The following is a 14,419-nucleotide window of genomic DNA, read 5'->3' as shown; positions in this document are numbered from 1 at the left end:
GATTAAAATAAGGCTTATCGCTATTTAATAGACACTGTTTAATATACAATACATATATTATTGTATTGGGAATTATTAGTAACTGGAATTCATTTCAACTCCACCTGCATAAAGGATATCTGTACGTTTTCAGAAACAGCACTCGAATAGGCTTTTAAAGCTTAGCTTAACACCAAATGCTTAAATTATAAAGTTTATAGTACAACTTAATTTGTTTAAAGACAACAAATACGCACGCCAAGCAATATTTTCTAGTGCCAACAAGTTTAAGAATCGGCCTGGATATTATTTGTAAGCAGCAATTTCGGAAGTCCAATCTCTTAAATACTATAAGTCAGGTGTTATGTGCTTTGTAAGTGATCCTGGCGTTTTATTTCTCTAACAAAATTAAAATAACTATTTCCACCATTTTTATTCGTATTTATATTTTTGCAAAATGTTTCGTCGTTTGAATCTTGCAAGAACAAAATCATGGAGCCTTTTCAAGTAAGACCGATGTGAAAGCCGCCAATTTCTCTGTTTTGCAAACTAATCATTTAGTTCTTAGAACATTTTGTAGAGGAAACTCCAGTGTTTGTGAGCAATTGGAATCGGGCCACTGTTCCGGCACCATGGCAGATGGTAAGTTTTGGAAATATACGCTTTAATCTCTCACAAAGTCCGTTTCCTATAGTTATTGAAAAGATTTCAAAACAAATTGGCCTGGAGCCGGGCTATCACACCATACCCAAGTCCCGCGAAAACCTGCTCGCTTTCCAGCCCAAGCATGAAGAGTTGCCAACGCGCAGCATGCAGGACTCGTATACAACGGCTCTGATACCACTGGGAGATGACGAGTTAGCCCGAGAGCGTTATGTCAATCACTTGGGCCGGTTGAGGTTTGGGCGTCTGTTGGAGGAACTCGATATGTTTGCAGTGTGGATTTGCCATCGACACCTGAAGATACCGACGCTGCCCGAAGAGGTGCCATTGCCGTACACATTTGTCACCCTGCTCGTCGACACCATCGAGTTTATGAACCACGACCACATCAGGGCGGACATTGACATTCAACTGTCCGGCCATGTGTCCTGGACTGGTCGCAGTTCCCTTGATATACCAATATATGTGAGACAGAAGGACGTCTTTGGCGTGGAACGAACCATTACCAGGGCCATCTTTATGATGGTTGCCCGCAATGCCACAAACACGGGCTCCGCGCCAGTAAATCCCCTAAAGCCAGCCAATGAGCTGGAGCAGGAGTGTTGGAAGGAAGCGGTTGAGCGACAAAAACAGCGGCGCACCAAACACGCAAAGTCCGTGTTCCTGGTCGAGCCCACAAAGAACGAGGAGCAACTCATGTATGATCTGTTTAAGCGTACGAATCACGACGATATTCTAGAGTTTGGCAAACGCACGTTGCCGGCCAAATGTCGCTGGATGGATGACAGCTACCAGACCACAATAATACATCCATTTCCAGAGAACCGCAATGCTCAGAATACCATCTTTGGAGGTTTTATCATGCGGAATGCTGTCGAGAATAGTTTCATAACGGCCAGCATTTACGTTCGCGGACGTCCTATTCTTGAATATATATCGGACATTAGCTTTATGGCACCCGTAAAAGTGAATTCTTTCTTGCGAATGACTGCCTATGTGGTCTATACGGCAGAGAATTATGTACAATTAATGACAGTTGCCCACATCATTGATGGGGCGACATTTGTGGAAACTGCGACCAATGCGTTCTACCTCACCTATTCGTCGGATACTAAGGTGGAAGAGGTCCTGCCACGCTCCTATCAAGAGACCTTGTGGTACATTCATGGACGACGTAAACTCTTGGCCGTGAAGAATGTGGATGGCTATGGGAAGGAGCCCCCACAGGTAGATCCCAAAGCGGATAAGGCTAAAGTGAAAGCAAAAGCTGAACCAAAACAACAAAAACAATAATGAAGCTACAAAAATATTAACAATCAAAATATCAAGTTCGTTAAAAGCTTCTATTTAGTGCTTTTCGGCTATATTTGTAAAAAGTCAAGAACGGAGTGTTCTTAAAACAAATCTGAATCAAAAGTTTTGCTTCCACGCTGTAAGTTGTAGATCTAAATCGATTACAGGAAAGGTTACATTTCCATAAAAGTTAAAATACGATTGATATCACGTAAATAGTAGATTTGACAAATTTTTGTTCTGTATAACGAAAATTGTTGTAATGAGTACGTATTTATTTGAATAAAGTATTTTATTCTTAATTAAGAAATAACTTTCTAATTGTTTATTCTCCGTAACAAATACTTCGAATAATTCTGTTGTTAATATTGCAATTCGAAAACGTTACAAATTAAAGTCGAATCGGTTTTTTTTTTCTTCCCAATTGCACATACATATTGATACAGAGAATAGGAAATATATATCTTCAAGCTATAAGGCAATAACTGCTGCTGGCTAACGACAAAAGTGTAACAAAAATTGTGGTAGCTAAAACAAAGATCCCAGTTTCCAGACCAGCTTAAAAAATCTTGAATATAAAATTCAATTTTAGGATAGAAAAATCATTGGCGTACACTCATGAATGTGATAAGAAATGTGATAAGTTGTAAGGGAGATCATTTATAAAGAGAGGTAAAAATTAAATTAAAAGACTACCTTGGGTTAGCTCAGAAGTTACATGAATAGATCTAAAAATATTCGACTTGAGCACTCTATAAATATGAGGGAATACAATTCTAAAATGTAGATGGAAAGCAAACACAATGAGTCTTCAAGAGTAGGAATAGAATTAGTCATGGTTAGTAACATGGTTTTAAATTAAAGTAGATTAACTGTTGTTGAACGATTTTTTGTAAATCCATGCTCAACTTAAAAACAAATTTTCACTCCAATAATTTAGGAATATCATTTTATGTAGCCCTACCTCTGTAGCTGTGACTTAGAACTACTTATTTTTATGGTGTATACATAAAAAGCTCGTAAACTTGTTTAATAGGCCTTTCCCTTTAATTATAGATAGATAGATTCTCAAAATTGAATTTGATATGCATTTGCAGATGAAAATTATAATAATGCCTGAATTAGTCCTCACTTATTCCCAACCAAACCAATTAAAAATTGAACAAAACACCATTGCTATCTAGGCTTTGCCATCGCCAACTCACGCTGTGCTGGACAGCTCAATTTTTGAGGCAACATTAAGCTGCAACGCAACGTAATTCAACTCAGCTCAGCTCAGCTCGGCTCATTTTCCACTTGAGGCAACACACACACATACTATAGTCACTACATGCCTCATGTCAGTGCAGCTCATAATTATGCCATTGAAATGAAAATTTCTTAGTGGGGGGGTGCTGGACACAATTGAATATTTTCAACTGGCGACCACAACCAGCACGATGACGATGACGCTGACGACAATCGCTGGGGCGCCATCGCAATGATCAATGGGCGCTAATTAGTGTGTCCTCTGTTTTGGAAATTTTACACATGCCCCAGTCGTCGGTTCGGTTTGAGTTACAAGTGTCTGGGTTTTGGGTCTGGGTCTGGGGGTCGTTTGTCGTGTTCCCTGCTCGCCGCAGGTCATTTATTATTGTTGTTATGGTAGTCGACGTTAGCTGTTTGGCAGCTGGCAGCTAGCAGCGGGCAATGCTTGAATTTCAATCATTTTGTTGGCTCCTTCAATCCGAAAAGTCTCGATTTGAATTTGCGATAATGTCCAATGGCGACAAAGTTTTCGTTTGACCAACGCATAGTGGTACCAAATATTTAGTTAAAAGCGGACCTTTGTTCTATTCTTTTGAAAAAAATAATAAACCTTTTTCGATTCAAACTTATTGTACAAATTAATTGATTTTAAAAAAAATTAATAATAAACAAATAAAAAAAAAATGTTACCAAATATTTATGTAAAAGCTGACCTTTTTTCTATTCTTTCGAAAGAAATAATAAACTATTTTCTATTCAAACTTATTGTACAAATTACAAAAAATAATAAAATTAAAAAAAAAATGTAAAAAATAACAAAAAAGCTTAAACATAATTTATTCTAAAACAAGAGAATTTTAAACAGGTGTTGAGAATTTGTTTTAAACTAGTTGGAAAATAGCAATAGAAACCAATTTTTTTAATATTATGTCTTTCAAAATAAATAAATAAATATTTAGGTAAAAACACGATAATGTTATAATGAGGGAGCAACTATAACATATTAATACCACTGTATTGTAAAACAAGAGAGTCTTAAACATGTGTTGAGATTTTGTTTTAACATAATTGGAATATAGTATTAGAAAATAATTCTTTTAATATTATATCTTTCAAAATAAATAAATAAATATTTAGGTAAAAAAGAAGATGATATATTGAAGGAGCAACTATAACATCTTAATACCACTGTGCAGCTGGGTCGCTTGGACTCAGGACGCTGGGGACACTCTGGGGCGCTCGACTTGTCTGCAGTTTGTCAAAGCTCTGGCTGGTGGCAGTTGGCGCTGCCGCTGCCGCTGCTCTTCAAGGCTTATCTGCACTTGGCTGCCACTAAATTATGTTTTATCTGCATCTGTGTGTGTGAGTGTGTGTGTGTGTTGCTGCATGTTGTAATGTTGCTGCCCGCTTTGTATTGTGTTTGGACGCAAGCACCGGCGTCAGCGTGTCCGTCCGTCTGCGTCGTCGTTGCGGTCAGTTAGCCGAACGGCATGCATTTTGATTGATGACCCCAAAGCGCTAATGAGCAGCAATTAATAAAGTCATGGACTTTGTTGACCGCACAACGCATGTCTACGTATGTCTATGTGTATGTGTTTGTACATATGTATGTGTGATTATGCATGGCATGTGTAGTCGAGTTGGCGGTGTCTGACTGATTAATGCCGTATGCGATAATGAGGTTTTGACTGTGGCTCGACTAGTGTTTGTTTGTTTATTTGTTTTTGGCATCGGCCTCCTACAACTAATGCCTTTTGATATATGCGTGTGCGACGGGAAAGTAGTGTTGATGTTGTAGCCCATAGCCTGGGAAAATTTCGGGTAGCTTTATTGACTAATGTCGCTCTCACATACCATTTATTTGCATTCTCAACTTAGAGCTTGGGTTAACTTAATGTTTCTTGTTGGAAAGAAATTTCACATTTACAAAATTCCATACCATGACTAAATTTTATGGAGAGGCTACTTTTTTTTGGCATCCATAGGCATTGTAAGCCTAAAAGCCTCGAAATAAAATGAGCATTTACATTTAATTCGAGTGTTACGCTCTAAAATTTAGCATTACTTTTATTTAATTGCATATTTTTAGAGCGCATTATTTTACTCGATATTGGATTTGTTAGCTATTCTGAAATTCTTTTCAATTTGCAGCGGACATAGCTGGCCGATTGTAAAAACCAACTCCCCCACCAAATCGAAGGCGTTTATTAGACTTAAATATAATTAGATTGTCGACATAAAATCAAATATAAATAAAAAGCCAGTAAGCCACTAACTGCAGCTCCTGAATCCACGATTTTATTTAACAAACCTTGCATAGAGCTTGCAACAGATACTCTCAAGTTACATTGCCATTATCCGTTGCACTTTAAACTTTAACTCATTACCGGAAGAAGAAGAAAAAAACACACAGTCACTCAGATACATACACACAAGCATTTCAAGACACTTCATTCAATCAAAACAACTTGCGCGCTTGCCTAGATTTAAAATTCGCACAACATGCCAGAGCCATTAATCATTTCTGTGAGGCAGTTGGGGCGTCGTCTCTCCAGTAAAGCAGCGCGACTGAGACTTGATTCATTTCGGCAAAACAAAATGAATATTTTTCGTTGCTTTTCTTACGCAACGCTGGACACAAGATTGATGTGACATTTGTGTTGGCGCTGTAGAAATATGGCAGAAATATGGCAGCTCTTGGCAGCGCTCTTGAGGCTTTGCCCGGGGTCTGTTCCTCTCTCTAGCAATTGGCAATGAAAAATTCTAGCGCAAGCCGAAACGACATTTCAATTCGCAAAAGTGCTGCAGATACAACAGCCACAACAACAATAACAACAACAACAACAAGCAAGAACAACAACAACTGGCAGCGTTGACAGTGAGTGCGAAAAATATAGCGCTCACAGCATATTTTGGGTTAACTTTCTTCTGGCGCTCGGCAACGGCCATGGCAGACATTCTGGCACGCCATCTATCATTTCAGCTTTAAGGGTTGTTGATGGCCCTCATAAATTATTTTTGCACGCGCGCTCCTTCTGCGCCAAATTTTGCGCAGTGTATCTGAAGGATTTGTGGGGCTGTCGTGTCTGCAAGCGCAATATCGTTTACATAAACTATTCGCGACCAACTAAACGCTGCAGCTTGGCTGCACTTAGCCATCTGAGGATGTGAGGTCGGCGTTAAGGTGAGTCATGTCAACTGGAGCATAAGGAATAATGTGTGCTAATGACGAAGTGAGTTAACAATGTGCTTGTCTGGAGTACTGACTTCTAGCATTATATCGAGCTTCGAAATATTGACTTTGCATAACTTTTCTTAAAATGCTTTCAATTTGCACCGCAACTAGAATATCATTACAAATCGCGAACAAGCTTATAAATAGATTAAGATTTGGTGGAGTTTTTATAACAGAAAGGAAACAATTTGTAAAACAGTAGTACATTATTTAAAATGTTGGCTACTTTTAAAATCAATAAATAATATATTGCCTAAATGAAAATATAAATTATTAAATCAGTAATCAATATCTTGCCAAAATGAAAATATTAATTATTGATTTTAAAGGTTTATATGTTTGTTTTAGTTTTTATTGCAAAATGGAAACAAATTTAAAAAGTAGTGCACTATTTATATAATTGGGTGTTTTTAATAACAATAATGAACATATTAATTTAGTCTTAAGTTACAATAAACAATCGAAGCTCTTCTACATAATAAATTTTGTAATTTTTCAACAAGAACAAAAATCCAAATATTTCAATAATATTTATGACATGTTGTATCGAAAAATACTGAACCAACCAAAGCATGAACTGAACCTACATAGATGTTTGGATACGGTCGCTCTATTTCATTGTCGGTCTCTTTCGCAGTATACCTAATTCTGTTTTTACACGGTAGATTGGTTCCAGAAACAACCGTGTAAAAAAATACACTGATCATATGCAGAAAGAGGTGATTGCTTCCTTATCTCCAAAGAAATATATTTGAAATTTTTGATTTTTAAACCATGTTATAGCAAAATCGTGTAAAAAAAAGACCGTGTAAAAACAGAATTAGATGTATATCCTTCACTGCAAAGCGTAATAATGCTCCTAACCATAGACGAAAATGTGTTTTTTTATAAACCATATAAATCACATAAATTATTAGCATTTAATATCATGCTTATCAGTTTTTTCCCCATTTTCTACCCATTGTTTTTTGCAGGGTATATGCTTTCTCTCCGCTTGCGAGAATGCTTATTTAAATTTTTGCAATTAAAGCAAACAGGACGAATGTTGGAAATTCCAAGTAACCATACGAGTATTCTTCCACCCACAAGCACAAAGTTATCAAGTCATCAAGGGAAGGTCTCTGTTTAAGTCTTCCCCTTAACCCCGCTAGCAATCAGCAGATCACTGTATGTGCCATCATGTGGGCACACACACATACACATGCGCATATGTATGTATGTATGTAAGCGTGTAGGTATGTAATAGAGCCACAACATCATTTGCGCCGCTTAAAAGTTGATTCAAAAAGTTTTACACCACAGCCAACAGACAGGAAACGAGTCCTTGAACAAGCCGCCAACACACCGATGCCGACAGCACATACTGTGGCACACACAATTAAGCATAATCACCTACACACACAATTAAGCATACACACAGCGCACTCTGTCCCGCTCACTCACACACACACATATATATACGTATGTATGCGAGCATAAAAACAAACTTGCTGCAATATCGTTGGCATCGTCGTCGTCGTCGCCATCGTCGCTTTCGTCGCCATACAATTTCCGCAAGTCGTAAAAGTCGGTAATTTATACCTTTTGCCCCATATGCCATGGCATGGTAATTTGTTAAGTAGAGTTAAAATAATTGCTCGTATTTATAATTTACACATTTCGGCTTGGAAATTTATCGCAGCGCTGAAAGTGCGCTAGATATCAGCCTCCGCCTCAGCCTCCGCCTCTGCCTTAGCCTCTGCCTCAGTCTCGTTCTCAGTCGCCGTCGCAGAAATGAGAGCAAACGAGGAGAGGTTGTGCGGTCTCTGCTCTACCTATGCCTGCTGATGTGGATAGGGAGAGGAAAGGGTGGGGCGGAGCGAGGCCCGAAAGCTTGCCTTGCATTTTTCGGTTATTTTGCGCTGTGCTCTGCAAATTTATGGCCTTCACTTCAGTGGGGGGCTCTTTGACTGAGTGCGTTGCAAGTGCAGGGTGGAAGTTTTAGCCGCTATTAATTTCACTCTCTCCCACACACACACACACACACACACACTTACCCACAGCTGGTCTCTCTATCTGGTTTTATGTTGCAATGCATGCCGCTACATACTCATCCATATAAGAATGTAGTTAGTTGGGGTCCAAAATGCTTTCACTGCGCAAAACTTTTCTGCTGAACGGACTCTGTGTTGGCGTTTAAAACTTTTTTCCTGTTGTTTCGAAAAACATTTAGTTGTGGTCGTTGGCTTCTGAGAATTCAGTCTATCTTGTTAATTTGAGATTGTGGCTGTAAACTTTTACATTCCCAAATGACTAAAATAGGTAAAGAGGATTGTGAACAGAAGGTCCTTGTTGGAATTTCCAAAATGTGCCACTACAAATACTTATTAAAAGGTATGAAAATGTTTTAAATAATGAAACTTTAAAAGTGTTATTCAGTTTTTAAAATTCTATCTTTGTATAGCTTTTAATAGCGAATAACGCATAGAAGGAATAATGGTAGACCACATGTTATGGGTACAAATAAAATCATTTAAATCGCAGCTTTATAGCTATGGCTTTGTATCTCTGTTTTTTGAGGATTATTATTGACGTACACAGATAATAAGTATATCAGATCACTTCACCATAAACTAGCTATAATAAAAACTTTATGAATTTAGTGATATGAATTAGTGACATTATTGTTGTTATAACTGAAGGTGCAGCACTACCCGAATGGTGACTAGGAATAACCAGCTACAAATTAGTTTTAAACCTTTCTAAAAAAAAAAGAATTTATAGTACGGAAACTGTAGGGCTTATAAGTATTTCAGAAACGGCAGAATTTTTTGTGTAAGACGTAGGCGAATAAATATTATAGAAAAGATTTATGCATTAAATAACATTAATTTGAAATGTTTTTAGACATTTAACATAAAAGCTGAAAATATGGGAGTCGCGCATAGCCGTATACTATTTACAAAAATATTTTCATATTTTTAGATAGATAAGTGGACGAAGTGATTCAAGAATAACATTTTCGAATGTTGTTGTTTCGAATGTATACAAAGACTTATATTAGGACTAACTGAGAATTTTCTAAAGCTCGTATAAATTGACCAAATCACAATTCTTCTTGTCTAGTCTTGCCACCTTCTGAGAATCAGGAAAAATGTAATGATGGGGGATCAATTTATAAGATGTACATTCTCGTATATACAGACAAAAACAGATCAGTGCATAATTATAGTACACCTTGCTGAGGTTCATAAGGCTTCATTTTTATAGAACTATTTCTTGCAATCCTTTCACTCTTAGGCTACAATGTAAACAAGCATTTATCGCAATATAAAAGGAAGTAAGAAAGTACAGCTTTGACTCAATTAGGCTGCTGGTCGCCAGATTATCTGAACTTGTATCCGATATCCAAGTTAAAGGAACTTAATAATTAATCTTGCATATATTATTTTAAGGCGATCTTTCTAGTCATTCTTTTTCCACAATTTTTCCAAGTCTGCATTCAATTAAAGATTAAAAGCAGAGCTATTTTCACCATTCTCACAGACATGCTCTTTGCATCCCTAAGCCTATCGATTGCCAAGTCTAAAAAGTTTACGTTCTACACAATTTCTAAGCCATAAAACATTGCGGACAATAAATTTCATTTTAATGGCTGAATGGTTGGAAATTTCGCTACTTATTTTGTTGCTCAGAACATTTTATAAAACATTTATTTGCTTGATTCCTAGCCTCATTTCCGCGTGCTCGTCCTGATGCCTTGAACTCCAGACGCCCTCCTTCGTAGCCAACCAACCGCCCGACCCAGCAACTCGAAGATATATTGTCAGTGCGAGTGCCGGAGTCGAGTCTCGACCTACCCTGGCCATAATGAGGCCATAAAAAGGGTTAAATAAAATGTGCAGCAATTGCTTTGTAGAGCTTTTGGACGATGTGCCTTATGCCCCTTGACGCCCCATCGTCTGCAGCTTGTTAGCTGACAGCGTAAATTTGCACGCTCCTATTTGCACGATTTTCGCGCCGTTGCTTAAGAATTATTGACGTCTTGTTGGCCAGGATGTGGGGAAGTGTTGCCAGAGAGGGTGTGTTGCCACACATACTTAGTCACACACACACATACACACACCCACACATTCACACGACAAGGCAGGCAGACAGAGAGCATAGAAATTACTGTTTGTTGCTACAAATTGCTTCCTTTGCAAGAGGCAAGCAAAAGCTGCAACTTGCCCATATGGCAGCCAAACAGAAGCAGCCAGCAAGACGGCGCCCCAAAATAGACACATCAATGAAATTTATTAGTTTGCATGTACAAGTGCAGCTGTGGGTGTGTATATGTGTGTGTGTGTGTGTGTGTTAAGTGTCTTGGTGGTATTTGAGAAGCGGAAATGCGACCCAAAACGGATGTAACTTGGTGCTAATTTGATGCAAGCCGCTGAGTATTAAGTGCCCACCAACCTGCTGCCAGCGAAAGCGACTTCAAGGCTTGGTTTGATTTCATTTCGCAAGCTTCCTAAAAGCTCGCAAATCTCAGTGAGATGAGCTTGCGAGCCATTAAAGCGAAAGCGAATCATTTAAAAAAGATAATCAACTGATAACTAAATAAATTTAAATGGATAATACGTTGTAATCTATATGTTTTAGCTGTTCAAGTTAATAACTAAATAGAAATGGAGTACTTTTAAATACTGAGGGCCTATGCTTTTCTTTTGGGTTCCTCCCTCACCTAAGTGCCAATTGAAATGTTTTAAAAATGTGTTTTTGCGTGAGGAGATTTCAGGATCTAGATTTAAAGATAGGACGGTGAGAAAGAAAATAAAACTGTGGGTTTTATTACTTTCAGATCGTGAAATATTTTGCTTTATGATTAATATCGTGTATCCGAAGGGTAAAAAGGGTATATTAGGTTTTTGAAAAGTATTTAACAAGCAAATAGTAGCATCTCCGATCCTATAAAGTATATATTCGTATATTTTAAGCCAGCATGAGACAAAAAGCTCTAGACATCGATTCGTACATCGCTTGTCTGTATGTATAACTTCGTAGGTAGACTCTCCTAGTCCCTATGCAACATAAGTTTATTTTTTGATTCATCAATAAAGTTCACAATTAAGAAGCTACCTTTATCAGACTTTGCTCTCGTAAATTATATGATAATCCCATGCCTTCTGTTGTTTTTTAACAAAACCGATCAATTATTAAAAAATCTGTTAGAGATAAAATTTCGGCTACATATTTATTGTTTTGCTTCTACGGCGGATATTTTCTTAGATGCAGAATATTTCACAGTCAGGCTCGACACCTAGAATACAAAATTCTATATTGTTAATTCCTTTCGGCTAGGATAATTTTAATGGTCTGCAACGCATAAAGTACTTCTTCTCTCTCTCTCTCTGCATTTTTTGATCAGCCAGATTTGCCTCAAATATGGTCTAGAAATTCCGTGTCGTGATTCAAGATTATTGCCTAGCGCTCATCTCTAGCACTCGAACATTTCAATCAAGGCACGTCGCTCTCTCCTGCTAAAAATTCTCGCTTTGATCTTGCCGCACATTTTACACTTTTATGGGTTTATGATACGCGTCATATAAGAACGACAACGCGCAGCCAGACATTGCGAGCAACGTGAACATGCGAGTAGAGTTTATATCGACATCGGGAATATGCATTTACTTTGCAGTTTACTTGTTTACTCAGCTTATTTATTTATTTCGCCTGCTTTCAGTTTTTATCGACTATATGCCGAGCCATATTCATGCACACGCCTACACTATGTAGTATGTACTATACTGTATGTATGTATGCGCATTTGTTTGTTGCCACACGCACAGTACGTTTGGGTTGTTGTTTCACTTTTACGAGACCTCAAATAGTGTGCGATAATTAGGTGAGCAGGCGTCCAACAACGCGCCTCGGCAGAACTTCAAAGGCAACATCCGGACAGACGCTCTTTATGGCATGGGATAGTCACAAACAAGTTGGGAATTTGTGCCTCCGCGTTTGGGCATTTGATTATTATTAGAAATTCCTGGAAACAGTCGCTCTGTTAGCTTACATTTGTAACCATTTACATGAATGATGCCATGGTTGAGTTCACTCGACAGTTGAATGCAAATGCTAATAATTGAAGCCATGTGGCATTAATTATGCGATTTGTACCTTTTGAATCGAACATTAGGAAGCATTTACAAAATTCAGAATTGTAAGCCACAAACAATGAATTAATGATAAGGCACTATTAAACAGTTAAGGACAGTGGGTTTTAAAGTAAAATTGAAATTGTAAATTTTACAACAATCTAATAATAAAAAGGTTTTGTAAATGATGCTTTTAAAAATCAATCTGACTATAGTTGAGAGAATAACTGCAAATAGCCGTAGCTAAATAAGTAGTTCCATAAAGCTAAACAAGTTAGATGAAGATCAATATTAACACAAACTGGATTGGACATACCCTACAGATAATGATGACAACTGTGTTCATATATGACTCGAACAAAATCTCAATTAATTTAATGAAATCTATTTAATTATCTTCAAAGTAATCCTCTCCAGATGGAATACACATATGCAAACGCTTTTTCCAATAGCCCTAAGTACCTTCTTCGATTGGACTTGAATTTTGTCAATCGTGTCTAAAAGGTTTTCGAAATTTAACCTAAATATAATTTAAATAATAAAGAGTTCAATTCACAAACTAATATATCTTAAGCTGCTGGCAGCATGACTATAAACTCCATGTTGGCTTTTAGTTTTAACATAAATAAATGAATAACCCAACTTTTTTGTTGAATAATTTAGATGTACACAAAACTAAAGCCGAAATATGTAGGTGCTAAGGAAAATTAAATGAAAACTTAAGACACCGAAAACTAAAAATGAATTTTTTTGATTTTAGAATCATATTTTGTATTGAAATAAGTTTGTATTCTTGCAATTTTCTTTAAATATCTTTATTTATGTTGTCTTCTTCTAATCAAACACTAATGATGCTGTTATACCTCTATTAACTTTTACTTATGTATGTGGTCTTTTAAAATGGATTGTTAATTTCAAATTTGCAAAATAATTGACTTACATAAACTTGTGAGCTTGGTTAGACAATCATTTTTAAGTGATTTCAGATAATGATCGAGAGGTTAATCTTGAATTCAATTTGTTTTTCGTTGTTGTTTTGCATTCGCAATTGCCAGCTGCGACCAGTTTGAACAATCAATGCCAAATTTATTGATTTGACCAAAAAAGCAACGGTTCAGATGCTGCTTATCAAAAAATGCATCTGCTATTCCATGGATTGGAAAGGTCAACAGCATGTAAATGATGTTCGCATGCTGAGCCGTCATTCCACCTGCTGCTGCTTCGTTTGCATTTTGCTTGACTTGGCTAACTGGCTGGCACATTATAAAATTTGCGGTTCAAAGTCAAAGCGATTGAGCGCCAAGTGAAGTTGGCAAACGCTCGACTAACGATGTGACAGCAAGTTGTTGCAGTTGTCGATGTTCGCAGAGGCAGAGACAGCGGCGAAGGCAGCGGCGGAGGCAGCGGCAGCAGCAACACATGTTGGCAACGTGCATGCGGCAGCATGTCGCTGATTAGCATCGCCGCAGCGCTCATGTCGGCAGATAAGCTCTTTTGCATTGCTGCACACTATCTGCGAGTACCTGCCGCCGACGATGCCACAAATCATTGGCAACATGCCTTTTATTGCGACGGCAACTTCTCAACATGTGCAACAAGGTGTGGTTGTTGCTTGTTTCTTGTTGCGCTTGCTGTGTTACTTTCGCATTAATCTTATAGCCGCATACCTGCACACATTCACATATGAATATAAGTATGTGTGTACTTTTAATTATAATTGTCGTTATTACACGAGGTATCTAGATATCGCATGTAGATATAGCACCGGCAACATCATGAGTGATTAATATGCTCTTAAGAGCAATGCATCGGATAAAACAGGATGTACTGAATGATACTGATATCTATACAGATTGCCCGGGTCTATCAATCAATCAGGCATATG

The 14,419-nt window shown here is 37.7% G+C and overlaps 1 protein-coding gene across 1 annotated transcript; it reads left to right on the top strand.

The window, feature by feature from the left end:
- The first annotated feature begins 384 nt into the window (after nucleotides 1-384).
- LOC115626437 (acyl-coenzyme A thioesterase 9, mitochondrial-like) lies at nucleotides 385-2,248 on the top strand. The gene is made up of 3 exons (XM_030521812.1): nucleotides 385-486; nucleotides 548-621; nucleotides 674-2,248. Exons 1-3 carry the CDS (start codon nucleotides 437-439, stop codon nucleotides 1,933-1,935), a joined length of 1,386 nt encoding a protein of 461 aa, XP_030377672.1. The 5' UTR covers nucleotides 385-436; the 3' UTR covers nucleotides 1,936-2,248.
- Nucleotides 2,249-14,419: the final 12,171 nt, after the last annotated feature.

This window comes from Scaptodrosophila lebanonensis, unplaced genomic scaffold (genome assembly GCF_003285725.1).
Source record: "Scaptodrosophila lebanonensis strain 11010-0011.00,11010-0021.00 unplaced genomic scaffold, SlebRS2 tig00000085-arrow-pilon, whole genome shotgun sequence".
Classification (NCBI taxonomy): Eukaryota; Metazoa; Arthropoda; class Insecta; order Diptera; family Drosophilidae; genus Scaptodrosophila; species Scaptodrosophila lebanonensis.
The sequence above is the reverse complement of the archived record's forward strand: the minus strand, read 5'-3'. Positions and strand labels throughout refer to the sequence as shown.